At 45.5% G+C, this 19,251-nt stretch overlaps 1 protein-coding gene across 2 annotated transcripts in view; it reads left to right on the top strand.

Moving 5' to 3' along the window:
- LOC139556636 (kelch-like protein 29) overlaps positions 1-19,251 on the top strand; it is a 325,217-nt gene that overhangs the window by 249,874 nt on the left and 56,092 nt on the right. For both annotated transcript variants that reach the window (XM_071370836.1, XM_071370835.1), the window contains exons 8-10: positions 4,160-4,272; positions 4,413-4,559; positions 15,118-15,316. In XM_071370836.1, coding sequence (XP_071226937.1) covers positions 4,160-4,272; positions 4,413-4,559; positions 15,118-15,316 — 459 coding nt within the window. The remainder of the gene's footprint in view (positions 1-4,159; positions 4,273-4,412; positions 4,560-15,117; positions 15,317-19,251) is intronic.

The following is a 19,251-nucleotide window of genomic DNA, read 5'->3' on the forward strand; positions in this document are numbered from 1 at the left end:
TGACATCATGGGAAAATCAAAAGAAATCTTGGAGAAATGTCCTCTGGTCTGATGAAACAAAAATAGAACTGTTTGGCCATAATGACCATCGTTATGTTTGGAGGAAAAAGGGGGAGGCTTGCAAACACCATCTCAACCGTGGAGCACGGGGGTGGCAGCATCATGTTGTGGGGGTGCTTTACTGCAGGAGGGACTGGTGCACTTCACAAAATAGATGGCATCTTGAAGAAGGAAAATTATGTGGATATATTAAAGCAACATCTCAAGACATCAGTCAGGAAGTTAAAGCTTGGTAGCAAATGGGTCTTCCAAATGGACAATGACCCCAAGCCATACTTCCGAAGTTGTGGCAAAATGGCTTAAGGACAACAAAGTCATGGTATTGGAGTGGCCATCACAAAGCCCTGACCTCCATCCTATAGAAAATGTGTGGGCAGAACTGAAAAAGCGTGTGCGATCAAGGAGGCCTTCAAACCTGACTCAGTTACACCAGCTCTGTCAGGAGGAATGGGCCAAAATTCACCCAACTTATTGTGGGAAGCCTGTGGAAGGCTACTCGAAACGTTTGACCCAAGATAAACAATTTAAAGGCAATGCCAACAAATACTAATTGAGTGTATGTAAACTTCTGACCCACTGGGAATGTGATGAAAGAAATAAAACCTGAAATCATTCTCTCTACTATTATTTTGACATTTCACATTCATAAAATAAAGTGGTGATCCTAACTGACCTAAGACGGGGGATTTTTACTTGGATTAAATGTCAGGAATTGTGAAAAACTGAGTTTAAATGTATTTGGCTAAGGTGTATGTAAACTTACGACTTCACCTGTACGTACCTTCACTGTGGGGACGACGTCGTCGATGCACTTATTGATGAAGCCGATGACTGAGGTGGTATACTCCTCAATGCCATTGGATGAATCCCGTAACATATTCCAGTCTGTGCTAGCAAAACAGTCCTGTAGCGTAGCATCCGCGCCATCTGAGACTTCCGTATTGAGCGAGTCACCTCAGGTGAGTTATACCTCGAGACTTCTTTAATATTAGACATCGCGCACCAGCAGTTATTGACAAATAGACACACACCCCCGCCCCTCTTCTTACCAGACGTAGCTGCTCTGTTCTGCCGATGCACTGAGAAGCCAGTCAGCTCTATATTATCTGTGTCATCGTTCAGCCAAGTCTCGGTGAAACATAAGATATTACAGTTTCTAATGTCCTGTTGGTAGGACAGTCTTAATCGTAGTAGATCGTCCAGTTTGTTTTCCAATGATTGCACGTTGGCCAATAATACAGAGGGTAGTGGTGATTTACTCACTTGCCGATGAATTCTCACAAGGCACCCAGACCTCCTGTATTTCCGTCTTTTCTTCACACGAATTACGGGGATGTGGGCCTGGTCTCCGGGAAGCAGTATATCCTTTGCGTCGGACTCATTAAAGAAAAAATATTTTTCCAGTTCGAGGTAAGTAATCGTTGTTCTGATGACCAGAAGATCTTTTTGGTCATAAGAGACTGTAGCAGCAACATTATGTTCAAAATGATTTAACTTCTCTAGGGTATGTGGGACGGTAGCGTCCCACCTAACCAACAGCCAGTGACATTGCAGGGTGCCAAATTCAAAACAACAGAAATCTCATAATTAAAATTCCTCAAACATACAAGCATTATACACCATTTTAAAGATAAACCTCTCGTTAATCCAACCAAAGTGTCTGATTTCAAAACGGATTTACGGCGAAAGCACACCTTGCGATTATGTTAGGTCAGTACATAGCCACAGAAATACTCAGTCATTTTTCCAGCCAAAGAGAGAAGTGACAAAAAGCAGAAATAGAGTTAAAATTAATCACTAACCTTTGATGATCTTCATCAGATGACACTCATAGGATTTCATGTTACACAATACATATATGTTTTGTTCGGTAAAGTTCATATTTATATCCAACAATCTGAGTTTAGGCGGGACGCTACTGTCTCACTTGGCCAAAAGCCAGAGAAAATGCAGCGCGCCAAATTCTAATTAATTACTATAAAAATCTAACTTTCATTAAATCATAACATGAAAGATACCAAATTAAAGCTACACGTGTTTTGAATCCAGCCAACATGTCAGAATTCAAATAGGCTTTTCGGCGAAAGCATACGATGCTATTATCTGAGCATAGCACCATAGTAAACAAAAGAGAGAAAACATTTCAACCCTGCTGGCGCGACACAAAACGCAGAAATAAAAATATTATTCATGCCTTACCTTTGACGAGCTTCTGTTGTTGGCACTCCAATATGTCCCATAAACATCACAAATGGTTCTTTTGTTCGATTAATTCCGTCAATATATATCCAAAATGTCCATTTATTTGGCGCGTTTGATCCAGAAAAACACTGGTTCCAACCTGCGCAACGTGACGACAAAATATCTCAAAAGTTACCTGTAAACTTTGCCAAAACGTTTCAAACTACTTTTGTAATACAACTTTAGGCATTTTTTAAAGTAAATAATCGATAAAATTGAAGATCTGTGTTCAATACAGGAAGAAAACAAACTCAAGCATGCTTTCTGGTCTTGCGCCTCTATCAAACAGTACACATGAAGTGACACTTTTTCAAGATGGCCGTACTTCTTCATTACACAAAGGAATAACCTCAACCAATTTCTAAAGACTGGTGACATCCAGTGGAAGCGGTAGGAACTGCAAGCAAGTCCCTTAGAAATCTGGATTCCCAATGAAAACTCATTGAAAACAGGGTGACCTCAAACAAAAAAAATCTGAATGGTTTGTCCTTGGGGTTTCACCTGCTACATAAGTTCTTGTTATAGTTACAGACATGATTCAAACAGTTTTAGAAACGTCAGAGTGTTTTCTATCCAAATATATTAATAATATGCATATCTTATCTTTTGGGGATGAGTAGCTGGCAGTTTAATTTGGGCATGCTTTTCATCCAAAATTCCGAATGCTGCCCCCTACCCTAGAGAAGTTAAACAATGCGAAAAAAACTAACAAAATAGCACAATTGGTTAGGAGCCTGTAAAATTGCAGCCATCCCCTCCGGCGCCATCTGAAGACCGACACAAATGAACCTGAATGAATGGTACCTGTGGAATCAATTAAGATCAAACCAAATAAGAATACCAAACACATTTCAACCTCGTTTAATATTGATTAGATATAGAGACAGCTCTGTAAAGGTATTGATTGGTCTAGCTCTAGTTATTTTACACATTCTCACGCCCCCTTAGACTTCTCGCTCTCTCTCAGAAACAGTAAAAACACATCTGCTCACATCTGCTCGAACAGACTACAGCTGTATTCGTTTCAGAAGGCTTTGTTTCCCTATTCAGCTTCAACACACTGAGTTAACTTTAGACTTTAACAGACACTTTCTCACATCTTTTATTATTATATTTTGGTCTTGTAGTGGTGAGATTCTCCACGATCTTTCCTGGTGATAATTGTATAGGCAGCTGGTACACACACACACACACACACACACACACACACACACACACACACACACACACACACACACACACACTTGTAGTGCTCTGTGCTTATAGATGGGAGATCTGGTGGTGGTCAGTACCAATGTCTCATTTGATCAGGCCTCACACTGTGGGCCACAGCCCAGGGGTGTGTGTGTGTGTGTGTGTGTGTGTGTGTGTGTGTGTGTGTGTGTGTGTGTGTGTGTGTGTGTGTGTGTGTGTGTGTGTGTGTGTGTGTGTGTGTGTGTGTGTGTGTGTGTGTGTGTGTGTGTGTGTGTGTGTGTGTGTGTGTGTGTGTGTGTGAGAAACGTCTGGACCTGCAGTACTAATCCCTGCTATGCCTTCCCAGTCTCCTGGCCCTGCTCAGTGGGCACCTAGCGATCGATTCCCCTTGTTGTTTGTCCCTTGAGCTGTTTGAGTTATTACACTCTCTCCCTAGCCCCAGATATACACACAGATAGACCAAAGCTCTCCCCTCTTTCTCTCCCCCCCCCCATCCTGACTTTTTAATGGATGTGTGAATGACAATCTCTCCATCTCTCCCCTTTTCCCCCCTCTCTCTCCCTCTCGCCTCACTCCTCTCTTCCTCTCCCCCTCTCTTTCTCTCACCCTCTCCTCTCTCCCATCTCCTTTCGCCACCTTTTCTCTCTCTCCTCTCTCTCTGCAGAGAAACAGCTAACAGCAGGGAACTGTCTAGGTGTGCTGGGCATGGCTGAGGCTATGCGATGTACAGAGCTCCACAACATGGCCAAAGCCTTTGCACTCCAGAACTTCCCTGAGGTAGGTGGATTTACTGAATGAGGAATGAATTACATGAATGAATTTATGAGATGTTCATAAACAAAGACCATACCACCTACCAAACATGATTAAAAACTGGATTTTTATCCCAATCAAGTTTCAAAATCTTTGTTTTCTAGGCGGCAGGTCAGGAGGAGATTCTGAATGTGTCCAAGGAGGACCTGGTGGCCTACCTGTCAAATGACAGCCTCAATACCAAGACTGAGGAACTGGTCTACGAGACTGCAATCAATTGGATCAAACGAGACCCCACCTCCAGAGTACAGGTAAGGCAGGGAGGGTAGAGAGGAGGGAGTGGTTCAAATCAAATTGTATTTCTCACATGCGCCGAGTACAACAGTTGTAGACGTTAGCGTGAAATGCTTACTTACGAGACCTTTCCCAATATGCAGAGTTACAAAGTAAATAAAAAATAGAAAATAGTAACACAATAAATACCAATAGCGAGGCTATGTACAAAGGAGTACCGGTACCGAGTCAATGTGCAGGGGTACATGTTGGTAGGTGTGAAAGTGACGAGGTAATCAGGATAGATAATAAACAGAGTAGCAGCAGCGTATGTTGAAGATTGTGAAAGTTTGTGTGTGTGGCGTTCTTAGTGCCAGCATCGGTTTGTGGTAGTAAATAGACTGCTACGAATAATATAGATGTGAACTCTCTTGGAAGATAGTGTGGTCAGCTTATCATGAGGTATTCTACCCCAGGCGAGGACATAAGACTGTAAAAACACCAGCAAATCAGCTCTCAGTGATTTTTCATTTGGAAATCTGTTCCAAAGTATTCCCACACATAAGAGAGAGAGATTTGTGATCGTATACAAATGTAAGCAAGGTTTGAAATGATTGTTTTATCTGTTGTGGCTACTTGTGGTCAATTTGCAGTCTATCCGCTCAAGAAAATATCGGTCCGCGGCTGAATGTAGTTGATGATCCGTGGTCTATGGCTTGGGTGGCTGGGGTATTCTTTTTCTTGGTCTTCCTCTGACACCGCCTGATATAGAGGTTCTGGATGGCAGGGAGCTCGGCCCCAGTTATGTACCACCATCTGTAGCGCCTTGCGGTCGGATGCCAATCAGTTGCCATACCAAGCGAAAATGCAGCCAGTAAATATGCTCTCAGTGGTGCAGCTGTATAACTTTGTGAGGATCTGAAGGCCATGACAAATCTTTTCAGTCTCCTGAGGGGGAAGAGGCGTTGTCGTGCCATTTTCACGACTGTATTGGTGTGTGTGGACACCGAGGAACTTGAAGCTCCCAATCCACTCCACTACAGCCCCGTCGATGTGGACGGGGGGGTGCTCGGAACTCCATTTCATGTAGTCCACAATCAGTTCCTTTGTCTTGCTGACGTTGAGGGAGAGGTTGTTGTCCTGGCACCACACTGCCAGGTCTCTGACCTCTTCCCTATAGGCTGTCTCATCATCGTCTGTGATCAGGCCTACCACCGTTGTGTCATCAGCAAACTTAATGATGATGTTGGAGTCGTGCACGGCCAAGCAGTTGTGTGTGACCAGGGAGTGCAGGAAGGTACTAAGCGCGCACCTCTGAGGGGCCCCGTGTTGTGGGTCAATGTGGCAGATGTGTAGTTACCCTCAACCCCCTGGGGGCGGCTCGCCAGGAAGTCCAGGATCCAGTTGCAGAGGGAGGTGTTTAGTCCCAGGGTCCTGAGCTTAGTGATGAGCTTGGAGGGCACTATGGTGTTGAATGCTGAGCTGTAGTCAATGAACAGCATTCTCACATACTGTCACGCCTGCTCCCGCTCCCCCTCTCTGGCGCTCGAGGGCGCCATGCGGCCCATCATTACGCACACCTGTCACCATCGTTACGCGCATCAGCGCTTCATGGGACTCACCTGGACTCCATCACTTATTGATTGCCTCCCCTATGAATGTCAATTTCTCAGTTTCATCCCTGTGTCAGCATTAATGTCGTTTTTGTTCCCCCTGTCCAGATGCTGTCTTTGTTTTGTTTCATGTCGGTTATTTATTAAATATTCATAAAATATGTACTTGCTTCTCGTCTCCCAGTGTCGGTCCTCACAGAATGCTGACACCACAATATTGGAAGCATCAGGGAGTTTTTAGTTTTTTGTTGGTGACGTCGGGTTCGGGTGCCGCTGCCGAAGGAACCAGGGGTGCCTCAGCTGGCTCGTCAGGCTTCCATTGCTTAGCTGGCTCGAGAGGTTTTCTTGCCTCGGATGGCACGGCAGGCTCACATCCCATGTCATACCTAGGCCGGCTCGTCTGGCTCCCACATCATACTTCGGCCGGCTCGTCGGGCTCCCACGCCTCGGCCGGCTCGTCGGGCTCCCACGCCTCGTCGGGCTCCCACGCCTAGGCCGGCTCGTCGGGCTCCCACGCCTCGGCCGGCCTGTCAGGCTCCCCCCTAGGTTGGAATGCCCGGGTGGCGCCCCTAGAGGGCGGGGTACTGCCACGCCTGCTTCCGCTCCCCCTCTGGTGCTCGAGAGCATCAGGTGGCCCATCATTACGCACACCTGTCAACGTCATTACGCGCATCAGCTCTTCAATGGACTCACGTGGACTCCATCACTTATTCATTGCCTCCCCTTATTCATTGCCATCCCCGTGTCAGCATTAATGTCGTTTTTGTTCCCCTTTTCCAGGCGCTGTCCTTGTTTTGTTTCATGTCGGTTATTTATTAAATATTCACTTCCTGTACTTGCTTCTCGTCTCCCAGCGTCGGTCCTCACACATACATGTTCCTCTTATCCAGGTACGAGAGGGCAGTGTGGAATGCAATTGAGAGATTGTCATCTGTGGTATGTGAATTGGAGTGGGTCTAGGGTAGTCACCTCATACAAGTACTTGGGAGTATGGCTAGACAGTACACTGTCGTTCTCTCAGCACATATCAAATCTGAAAGCGAACATGCTAACCAAACCGGACGTGTGCATGTTGATTTTGTACCCTCACACCAGATACGATCAGGACACGCAGATTGAAATATCAAAACAAACTCTGAACCAATTATATTAATTTGGGGACAGGTCGAAAAGCATTAAACAGGATATTCAAGTTTTTCAGGGCCCGTTGATAGGATAGTCTCAAGCGAAGCTCGTCCTGTTTCTTCTCCAATGACTACATTCGCCAAAAGAACGGCGTATGTCTGCCCCTTCTGCGTAAAATGGCACTTCTGTCGCTAAAAGGTAAAAGCAGTGGTCGAATTTGTACTGGTCCATTTTCAACATGTTCATTCAGCGTTTATGGCTACTCGACTGTAGTGTACTGTATGGCCTGGTTTGTTGTGGGAGTGCCACTGTTGAGCTAACCTGGTTAATCAGGACGTAATGCTGTTCTGACAACATCATCATCTGTTTACAGTATCATCACTCAGAATTGGGTTGCAGAGTTAGTGTTGGATCCATAAAGGTTTGTATCCTGCAGTGAGCTCCTCTCCAATCCATGTCCTCTTCTTCCACATTCATGGAGGTTGGTTAGTCGATAGTGATGTATTGACCCTGAGACGTATCAACCACCAGTCTTATTTGTTGAAGTGTGACCAGTGTCGGGGAAGCTACTCTGAAAATATATAGTTTACCAAGATACCAATTACTTTATACTGGAAGAAGTTAAGCTATGCTAAAGTTACCCTTGAGAAATGCAGTATTTACTGTACTTAAGTAAAGTTACCCTTAAGAAATGCAGTATTTACTGTACTTAAGTAAAGTTACCCTTAAGAAATGCAGTATTTACTGTACTTAAGTATAGTTACCCTTAAGAAATGCAGTATTTACTGTACTTAAGTAAAGTTACCTTGAAAAAGAAGTTCACTACGTCCATACTACTTATCATATCTAAATCTTAATTGCTATAGGATACAAATTGCAAAAACAAGATCACTCTGTGGTCATATGTTAACTTAAATGTAATGTATCTTATTAAACACACAAATGGTGTTTCAAGTGAGCTTTATAGGCAGGTCTGATGCCGAAAAAGAAAGGAACTGAATAAAACATTTAAAAGTAGTGTGCCGTACACCACTACATGGCAAAGAAAGTTATGTAGTAACTAGTAACAAGTAACTACTGAAAACACTACCAATATTTGAATTGAGTTCAACTACCACCAAGCTACTGCAAAACGTAATTTAATTACTAGTTAAATGACATGTTGTTCACTACTCCCTAACACTGAGTGTGACCTAGTGGACACAAGCCTGGTTGCCGTCTCTGTTGAGCTAGTCTTCTTAGCTAACATTCCACTCCTTGAGCGGTGAGGAGTTTTGGCAAATGACAGGAGAGGGAAGGAGTGGAATGTTAGCTAAGACGACTGGTACCCAGACCTAAGTGGACGATACATATCTCAGGGATATGACATCATCGGATAGCATTTTCGTTGCCTTTCAAGACAGCCCGAAACCCCAACACAATCAACTGCAGATGAAGGGAAGCTCCCTGCACCAGTGGGTTCACTGAGAATGTTCACACTGTATCACAGGTATTGACTGTACATCTAACCTACCGAAAGCAAGCGGATTCCCTCTCGCGGATATTGTCGTCATTGGACATGATCAGTACCCACTTTTCTTTTATGTAAAAGCTTAAGAACGAGTCTCCGTCGTTTTACAGGTGCCTCATTTTTTCAGGTGCAGGGCAGAGAAGTTAGGTACAGGTAGAGAGAGAATGAGGACCGTGAGTCCTGTAGCAGCGTTTTTAATGTGTCTAGAGGAGGTAGAGTGGTTATAAATATAGCTAAAGGTACTTCAAATGGCCTAGAGGATGATGGTAAGACTTGGAACATACACAACTGAGAGTTTCTGTCTCTACACAGCACTAGCTTTCAACTTATTGTGACCTTTTCTGAGCTCTTGTCAAAGATGTGAGGGATTCTGGTGTAGAAAAACGGATTCGGGGATGTGATCAGCACAACAATGAAACTAGGACGTACTGTAGGGGGGGGTAATGGTTTGGTGTGTGTTTGGGGCGGTTTCACACACACAAGGACCTCTTGCTCTTCTGAGGATCAAAGTCAGTCAGAAAGGCTTTGACCAGTTCACTTCCTCTCAGGTCAGCATTCATCTCACAGCCTATTGGACAGGAGAGAACAGCGAATCAGAGGGGTTCGTGAAACGGACAGACATTTCACCTGCCGTCCACTCCTATTCCTCCTTTCCTCCCTCTTCTCTGTCTCCTTGTTGCTTAGTCAGAGATAAAAAAACGAATACCTTATAGCAGTCAGCGGTTTCTCAAATGGAGGGTCAGGACCCAATGGTGAGTTGCTGCTCATTCCTATTTGCGGCTGCTTCCTTTTGGGTCACAGCTTTAGACTTGGGTCTCTGGTTTTGTTTACTCACAATAACACCTTCCCAAAGGTGACATTTAGAGAGCGAGAGGGAGAAGGAAAGCGAGACAGTGAGAGGAGAGGGGCCCCAGTGTCCCTGTGCTCAGTAGGAATCCGATTTTCAGTGATGCTCTCTCTGCTGTGTGCCATGACATTATAGGAGTGGAGCTGTGATGGAGCTCAGGGCCAGTCTCAAATCTCTGGGCCATGTGTGACAGATAGACACACTAAAACTACTGCCACTAGAGAGAGGAGGGTAGAGGAGAGGAGTGAAGGAGGGGAGAGAAGAGGAGTGAAGGTTAGGGAGTAAAGGAGAGGGGATGAGAGGGCGTGAAGGAGGAGCGGGAGGTTCTTTCCACAAGAGAAACTGACCCCAGCATTTGAGTTGACACGCTCTGCTCACCACAAGCTAATTTTCACCTTTCCTCTCCCTCCCTCCACACCTCCCCACGTCCCTCTCTCCTGCCATTTGGAAAAAGAGTGCAGTGGAAATTGCTCCCCTGGAACCTGTGATATTTTTTAATGACACGTCAGGGCCAATTGTCACAGGGCTGACACTCTCTGAGAGGAGGGAGAAAAACACCAAACGCTGGGGGCTGTATGTATGTGTGTGTGTGTGTGTGTGTGTGTGTGTGTGTGTGTGTGTGTGTGTGTGTGTGTGTGTGTGTGTGTGTGTGTGTGTGTGTGTGTGTGTGTGTGTGTGTGTGTGACGGGGGCTGAGTAAATAATATGCAATTTTCCTTCTAGAGTGAGGAAACAGAAACAGGGGGCTGGACATCGCTGAGAGCCAGAGATAGAGAGAGAGATAGAGAGTGTTTGAGCATTAATAATGGGTTTGTGCAAGACTCACGCGAGAGGGAGAACAAGACAGAGACAGAGAGCGAGAGCAGAGAGCGAGAGAACAAGACAGAGAGCGAGAGAACAAGACAGAGAGCGAGAGAACAAGACAGAGAGCGAGAGAACAAGACAGAGAGCGAGAGAACAAGACAGAGAGCGAGAGAACAAGACAGAAAGCGAGAGAACAAGACAGAGAGCGAGAGAACAAGACGGACGGACAGAGAGACGGAAGCGACGGACAGAGAGACGGAAGCGACGGACAGAGAGACGGAAGCGACGGACAGAGAGACGGAAGCGACGGACAGAGAGACGGAAGCGACGGACAGAGAGACGGAAGCGACGGACAGAGAGACGGAAGCGACGGGCATACCAGAGAGACGGAAGCGACGGGCATACCAGAGAGACGGACACAGAGAGACCGAGAGACACAGAGAGACCGAGAGACACAGAGAGACCGAGAGACACAGAGAGACCGAGAGACACAGAGAGACCGAGAGACACAGAGAGACAGACACAGAGAGACAGACACAGAGAGACAGACACAGAGAGACAGACACAGAGAGACAGACACAGAGAGACAGACACAGAGAGACAGACAGCGACGGACAGAGAGACGGAAGTGACGGGCATACCAGAGAGACAGACACAGACACAGAGAGACGGAAGTGACGGGCATACCAGAGAGACAGACACAGACACAGAGATACCGAGAGACACAGAGAGACCGAGAGACACAGAGAGACCGACACAGAGAGACCGACACAGAGAGACCGACACAGAGAGACCGACACAGAGAGACCGACACAGAGAGACCGACACAGAGAGACAGACAGCGACGGACAGAAAGACGGGCATACCAGAGAGACAGACACAGAGAGACCGAGAGACAGACACAGAGAGACCGAGAGACAGACACAGAGAGACCGAGAGACAGACACAGAGAGACCGAGAGACAGACACAGAGAGACCGAGAGACAGACACAGAGAGACAGACACAGAGAGACAGACACAGAGAGACAGACACAGAGAGACAGACCGAAGAGAGACAGACCGAAGAGAGACAGACCGAAGAGAGACAGACCGAAGAGAGACAGACCGAAGAGAGAGAGACCGAAGAGAGAGAGACCGAAGAGAGAGAGACCGAAGAGAGAGAGACCGAAGAGAGAGAGACAGAGACCCAGAGAGACCCAGAGTGTCGGGCACGGAGAGTCGGGCACGGAGAGATGGAGAGAGAGGGCGACATAGAGACAGACAAAGACCCCTAATGTGACATTTAATGGTGGATTTGGTAGATATAAAGAGCCAGTCATTCACTACACTCTGGGAAAAGAGTTCACACATCAAAAAATAACAATGGGCATCTGACGTTTGCCATTTCAGAACCCGCAAAGTTTTTTTTAAATGAATGGAAAGTTATTACATGTTATATTAATAGTGTTTATCTTATTTCTCTTAGTGAAGGTCTTTCAAATGTGTTTTCAGCAGGCGTAGAGAAGAACCAAAAAGATTGATTATCCCAATCTGTTTTCTAAGACACTGCAATGTTATATAAACATTGGAGCACGAAAGACTGTCCCTCACCACAAAATAAGTGTAGACAGACTCCCTCCTTGCGGTTTAGCAACCGTCTGTAGTGCGTGTTCACCAAACATACATTGTTCTTTAACAAAGAACTCTCCTTACAAAGCCAGATCAACACAGAACACACCCGGAAGGCCTCTGTCTACATGGATTAACAGGAAAAAGGCTGATTTGGGAGGGGTGAGCTAGCTAGCGTGTTATTGAGTGAAGTCATGCTGAAACTGCCCCTCAGAGCAAAATAGCTGTGTGTGTGTGTGTGTGTGTGTGTGTGTGTGTGTGTGTGTGTGTGTGTGTGTGTGTGTGTGTGTGTGTGTGTGTGTGTGTGTGTGTGTGTGTGTGTGTGTGTGTGTGTGTGTGTGTGTGTGTGTGTGTGTGTGTGTGTGTGTGTGTGTTTGTGTATACCTACCTGTAGATAGCCGTGGTCGTGTCCTTGGCGTCTCAAGCAGCCTGCCTCTTCCATATCCTCAATCCCACCACCTCTCCTCATCCCTTCATCACACACACACACACACACACACATCACTAACCTGAGGGAGAACACAACACACACACAAACCATTGCGTGAGCCTAGCCCTATTAACGTTTGTTGGTCCAGGTGAATGAGTTTGTTGGCGCTCTGAGGCGAAACATGTCTATGCGCTCTAGTAAACTCCAACCCCACAGCCTACACATAGTCTACACCACAGGAGGTTGGTAACACCTTAATTGGGGAGGATGGGCTCGTGGTAAAGGCTGGAGTGGACTTTGTGAAATGGTGTCACATACTTCAAACACAGGGTTACCCGTTTTTTTGATGCCATTCCATTCTCTCTGTTCCGGCCGTTATTGTGAGCCGTCCTCCCCTCAGCAGCCTCCTCTGTCTTACATACATGCACTTGGAACTCGCAGTCTGTATTTTGTTCATCCCTCTCTTCTTTCGGTTCTTTCTTTAGGGGGATTGCTGTATTTGTGAGTGTGTGTGTGTGTCAGTCACATTCTACGGTCCATTTTTCACTGTGAGCTGTTTGGTCTTTTTAGTGACAGACAGTGAATAAATATGAGCATGCAGGTATCATTTGTATATAAAAACTGCATGGTGCCACACACACAGTTGTAAGTTGTAAATGGGCTGCGTTTCAGCTGAGGCAGGGATAATCTATCTGGTATTGTGTCTACGATCTGTCAGACAACAGGTGAGATCTAGCCGGGAGGACGACACACACACACAGATGAATAATGTCCAGCCTGCGTTTCCCTCTCTACTACTGTGTGTGTGTGTGTGTGTGTGTGTGTGTGTGTGTGTGTGTGTGTGTGTGTGTGTGTGTGTGTGTGTGTGTGTGTGTGTGTGTGTGTGTGTGTGTGTGTGTGTGTGTGTGTGTGTGTGTGTGTGTGTGTGTGTGTGTGTGTGTGATATATACATTTTTTCTTTAGATACAGAATATTATATTGTTCAGATGTATGTGGGTATAGAATGCATTGGCGTGTGGCTCTCCACGTTTAATGAGTGCCTCTGCTCGTATGTGTGTGTGTGTGAGCGAGAGAGAGAGAGACCCTTCTTGTTCACAGCTGTTCCATAGCCACTCAGCTGTGCTGTGAGTCACTTAGATGATTGAATACACCTCTGTCACACATCACTCTGCACTTAGACAGCGAGAGACAGTCAAACACAGAAACTATGTCAGGCCTGACCCAGGATGGAGGGAGGTAGGGATGATCTATAAGGGGTGATAATACACAATATAATACGTCTTGTGTGGCTTTAAATGTGAAGCTAGACGTATGACACTCATTTACATATCGATATATTCATGAGAAAAGGAGAGAGAGAGAGGCAGCGACTTGTTTGTTTGATCAGGTAAAGAGTATACTGTGTGTTTTGTGTTTGTGGGGGAGAGAAACCCATAGTCCCGTCTCTATACTGTGTTAACTGCAGGCACACAAACCAAATGTCAACAACACACTCTCCTCTCTTTCCCTTCTTCTCCTCTCGTCCCCTTCTTCTCCTCCTCTCCTCTCCTGCATACTCCTCTCCTCTTTCTCTTCTTCTCCTCTTCTCCTTTCCTCCTCTCCTACTTACTCCTCTATTCTTCTCCTCTCCTCTTTCCCTTCCCCTTCCTCTCCTCTCTGGTAAGATCAGTTGAGGACAATAGAGCCAGATGTCAGAGAGATGCTAAGGCAGGCTGTACGATCCTTCCAGAGTGGTCATAACGCTGAGCTAGAGGTCAACGGCTCAAATTCTTTGTACTGTGGTGTCTACGGACATTGTCGTCTCGGGTTGTTTACAACGTTTAGCTCTGACAGAGACAAAAGTCCCATGGGGGTTTCTGGACGTCTCTCACGCACACGCATGCACACACACACATTGCACACTCTAGTCACTACTACAACCTATGTCAGAGCAGACCACCTGTCTCCACCACCAAATGCACACACAGGAGTATACACACACACACACACACACACACACACACACACACACACACACACACACACACACACACACACACACACACACACACACACACACACACACACACACACACACACACACACACACACACACACACACACACACACGTGTTCTGGCTTAGAGCCAGCTGTAGAGATCTCTGTCAACCTCTCTCTCTCTCTCTCTCTCTCTCACACACACCTTACCCTGACACAGCTGATCCCAAAGTTTACTGCAAACTTCCTTCCTTCCTTCAAATGAGATATTTTCTTTCCCCATTCCTCTAGATATTACATGACTTGCACAGTAAAGACGGTTTATAATGAGTCGCGTGTGTTTCTATTTGCCACTGTGGTGTTGTCTGAGACAGACATGAAAGTGGTTGTCTGTGGCAGCACAGTCTGTGTGATTTACTCTCATATCTGGGTTTGTTTATTCGTTGCTAATCTAACGCTTCTTTGAGGCTTCCAGGAATTCTTCATCTGTACTGCTGTAGACTAATTTGTGTAGTCTACACATAGTAAATTGACATGTCTTTCTCTATCTCCTTCCCTCTGCTTTATACGCCATTCCCCTTTCTCTTGCTCCTGGCCCATCTCCCTCCCTCCCTCCCTACACCCTCCTCTCCTCTCCTCCTCCCTTCCCCTCCCTCTATCTCTCCCCCCTCTTTCTCCTGCAGCATGTATCAGAGTTGTTAGCGGTGGTGCGTCTTCCCTTCATCCACCCGTCCTACCTGCTGAACGTTGTGGACAACGAGGAGTTAATAAAGACGTCGGAAGCGTGTCGAGACCTGGTCAACGAGGCCAAGAGATATCACATGTTACCTCACGCCAGACAGGAGATGCAGACACCTAGGACACGACCACGGCTATCTGCAGGTAGGTGTACACCAGGGATGGGCAACTGACTGGCTCCTCGGATCAGTAGTTATACTTTTTTAAATTATATATATATACAGTGGGGAGAACAAGTATTTGATACACTGCCGATTTTGCAGATTTTCCTACTTACAAAGCATGTAGAGGTCTGTAATTTTTATCATAGGTACACTTCAACTGTGAGAGACGGAATCTAAAACAAAAATCCAGAAAATCACATTGTATAATTTTTAAGTTATTAATTTGCATTTTATTATAATTTATTTTATTTATAGTGTATCAAATACTTGTTCTCCCTACTGTATATATTCATTTTTTTAGGGTGGGGACTCAGTCAGGGTCTCAACTTACTGTTATAGGTTAGAATAGTAGAATACACAAGGTGCAATTTTGAAATGTGTTTTTGCTTCAGCAGTTTTTCTCTTATGTCAGTCACTGATAGTCACTCAGTTAGCACATGTCAGCTATTTTCTTTTAAATTAGTCTAGCAGCCAGCTATCTAAACTTAGTAATCATGGTCGAATTACCGGCACCCATTTTGATTTTGTTCGTCTCACTCAGATATCATATTAAAAACTTTAAACATTTCTCTTCACCCTATGGCACGATTTTTTGAATTGCAGGAAATTAGCTGTGAAACAGCACATTTTCCTCTCCGCCCCATGGCAAAATGAGTAGAATTGCATGAAATGAGTTATAAAATTGCTAAATATTCTCTCCGCCCCATGGCAAAATGTGTAGAATTGCAGTCAACTTGCTTTAAATCTGCAACTCTCTCTCTCTTTGATACATGAGCCTTAGGCTATAGCCTAAACCTATTCCTTTTTTTTGTTAGATACTCCTTCACTATCTTGTGTCTAGCTGATTCAAAAAATGTAGCCTATATTCCCTTCTCTATCTCCTTTTGATAGGCTCTGCATATAGGCTACGCTTTCATCATTCTCTGCATGGCTTTCTCCGGATCAGACAACGGATGTAACGGAGTGCCATCTCAAAAAGTTATTTGAATAGCCTACAAACGTAAGCTAGCCAGGGGACTAATAATGAGAGAGAACAAACAATACCAATAGCCTGTAAGAAAAATGTTATGACAAGTTTAATCAAAGCTTATTTAGAAAGAAATGACCCATACAGGCCGGGAAAATCCCTCCATGCGTGGTTGAAATGAAACCAAATGGCCAATAAACTATCATCAAATCTTTAAGACAAGTTCAAGTGGAACAGTAGCTCTTCCCAAAAATATTCTAGCCCAAGAAGGTGTTGTCCTGAAGTTGCCGCTTTCAATAAGCAGAGGCTACTCTCAATCACAGCTTTATGAGAGATAGAACAAACGATACTCTTTTGTTTCCGATTATTTTACGAGGCAAATAAAGCAATTATTATCCAGATCTGGAAACGGGAGACAGTTTCTATCCAGCCCATTAAGTATGACCTAACTCTCTACGGTAAGACCGTTCATCATCAGACTGTTACTGCTTCATCATGCGCCACACACACACACACACACACACACACACACACACACACACACACACACACACACACACACACACACACACACACACACACACACACACACACACACACACACACACACACACACACTCACACAAACCTGTTCCACGCTGAAGCTCCTCCACCAGAAAGGTATATCAGGAAATGTTTGCCTGCACTTAGCCTCTGCCCAGGCTTTCAACAACATTATCTTTCATCATGATTCATCCAGTTGTAGCATTAAATTCCGTGCTGTAGGTATGGTTGGCCAATAGGGGCCTATACCATCATATATCACAATGTTTTATGGGTACATAATCCCAATTGGGCAAAGGTTTTGGCATCGCCTAACCCTAACACACACGCATGGTCACACATGGGCTGTCACATGGGTTGTCACATGGGCTGTCACATGCATGCCAGGGTATGCAATGTAGAAGGCACAATGAAGCAATGACAGAAATGTATATTTGGGGCCGGAGAAGAAAGAGACAACAAAGGTATGCCATTTACATCCGATGCAATACTTTGGTGTCCAACACCATCAGTTATTTTCCCAGTAATGTCAAAATGAAACAAAAGAAGAGTTTGGGATGTGTGTGTGTGAGCCAAGCACAGACCCTGTTATTATGAAAGCTTTGGATGGCCAACCATAACAGTGTCCCTGGGATGTCTGGGCTGAGGTACTCCGGGTGCTTTGACAGTAGGCCCAATACATAGGGCCTACATAGGGCCTACATAGGGCCTACATAGGGCCTATACATCTCCAAGTGCCTCCCAAGTGCCAGCTGCTTTCAGAACAGTCCAGGCATTTACAGTCACTTATTCCTATTATTATTCTATAACAAGACGTTCACTCTCCAACCGTTCAGGCTGTCCCATTCAGTTTGTTTACATCATTAAAGCAGATATTTATGGGGATAAGTAGCCCTGGACAGACAGTTCTTTTGTTTGTTAGATTTTCCTGCCACTCGGCCAAGTCTTTTTCTGGTACCCCCCTCAATAAAAAGCTGTCTAATTAGTGTGTGTGTGTGTGTGTGTACGAAATGTATTCGAGCTTAGCACCAACAGAACACATTTTCTGCTTGGTAGGATTAAGGTAATTGCTAAACAAATGTCACTTTATGGTGTGGACAGTTTTACGAACCTGCCTTCCCGGTTCTGCTCAAGGTGCGCGTGCGCACACACACTCTCTCTCATTGGTAAACAAGCCGAGTAAATGGTAGTAGTTGAATAGTTTGTGTGTTTAATTGTTTTATTGCAGAGTGGGGTAGTGGTTTTAGGGAGGGGGGGAGGGCTCTCAAAGACTTCCCCCCCCCAATTTGTTTTTGTATAATTCATTATGATATCAAGGTTTCTGTTCAGTCTCTCTCTCATCTGAGGTCAAACCTCTCTATTCAGGGTTCTAGTCAGGCTTGGCCCCTGGTTAGTGTGTGACTGATTGAGTGTGGTGTCAGTCTGGCCATCTGGTCCTCTTGTTGACTGGCTCTGAGATGCACAGCGGGGCTGAGTCAGAGGGACATGGAGGCTGGGAGAGGCTGCTCCTAGAGAAAGTTCCGGTAATCCTAATGGTGACCAGCAGTGACCTGTGTCAGCAGGAGGATAGAGAGGGAGGATGAGATGGTGGATGGGAGAGAAAGAGAAATTGAGGGTGAATGAGAGAGAAATTGAGGGAATGGTGTGTGTGTGCGTGCGTGCGCATGTGTGCGTGTGTGCGTGTGTGCGTGCGCGTGTGTGCGTGCGCGTGTGTGTGTGTGCACGCGAGCCTGAAAGATGGGGCACCACCTGAGCTTGGAAGATAAGTCTCTCAAGCGGAGAGGAAAAAAAGGGAAACGGCGTGATGTCATCCGTGAAACACTGCTTTCCCAGTGCTCTCAATCTGTGTTTGTGTGTGTCCGTACGTAGACCTATCTCCCTGCCAGCTATCTCTGGTGTCACAGCAGGATACACAGTTCACCAGCACACCATACTCTCCCATATCCTCCTCCTCTACTACCCCTCTGTTGTTACTTCTCATCCTCTGCCTCTTCAACATCCTCTTCCATCTCCTTCTCTCTCTCCTCCTCCTGTCCCGCTCTTGTCCACATCAGGCCACATCAGTATCCTATCACGGTGACGCTTTCTCTCCACCTGCTATAGACAGCAAGATTTCACAGTATGACTTGAGTATTTAAAAGTTGTCCGGGAGTGGGGGTTATAAGTTTAGGCATTAATTCCGACTAGTTAAAGCCAGACTCAGTAAGTCAAAATCAGCTACGTCAGTTTGTTTATTAATGTATTTCGTCGGTCCGACAGATCTACTTTTTTGTAAACAATCCCATGCAAGCCGTCATAACGTGCTAGGCTGCCTGAGAGATTTCAAGCGGCCGCTGGGCCAGCCACCCTTTGATCCATTTCAGCCAGTATTAAGCAAGTAGGCTACTGTATTATAAAAAAATAAA

The sequence above is a fragment of the Salvelinus alpinus genome, chromosome 27 (genome assembly GCF_045679555.1).
Source record: "Salvelinus alpinus chromosome 27, SLU_Salpinus.1, whole genome shotgun sequence".
In the NCBI taxonomy this organism is placed as follows: domain Eukaryota; kingdom Metazoa; phylum Chordata; class Actinopteri; order Salmoniformes; family Salmonidae; genus Salvelinus; species Salvelinus alpinus.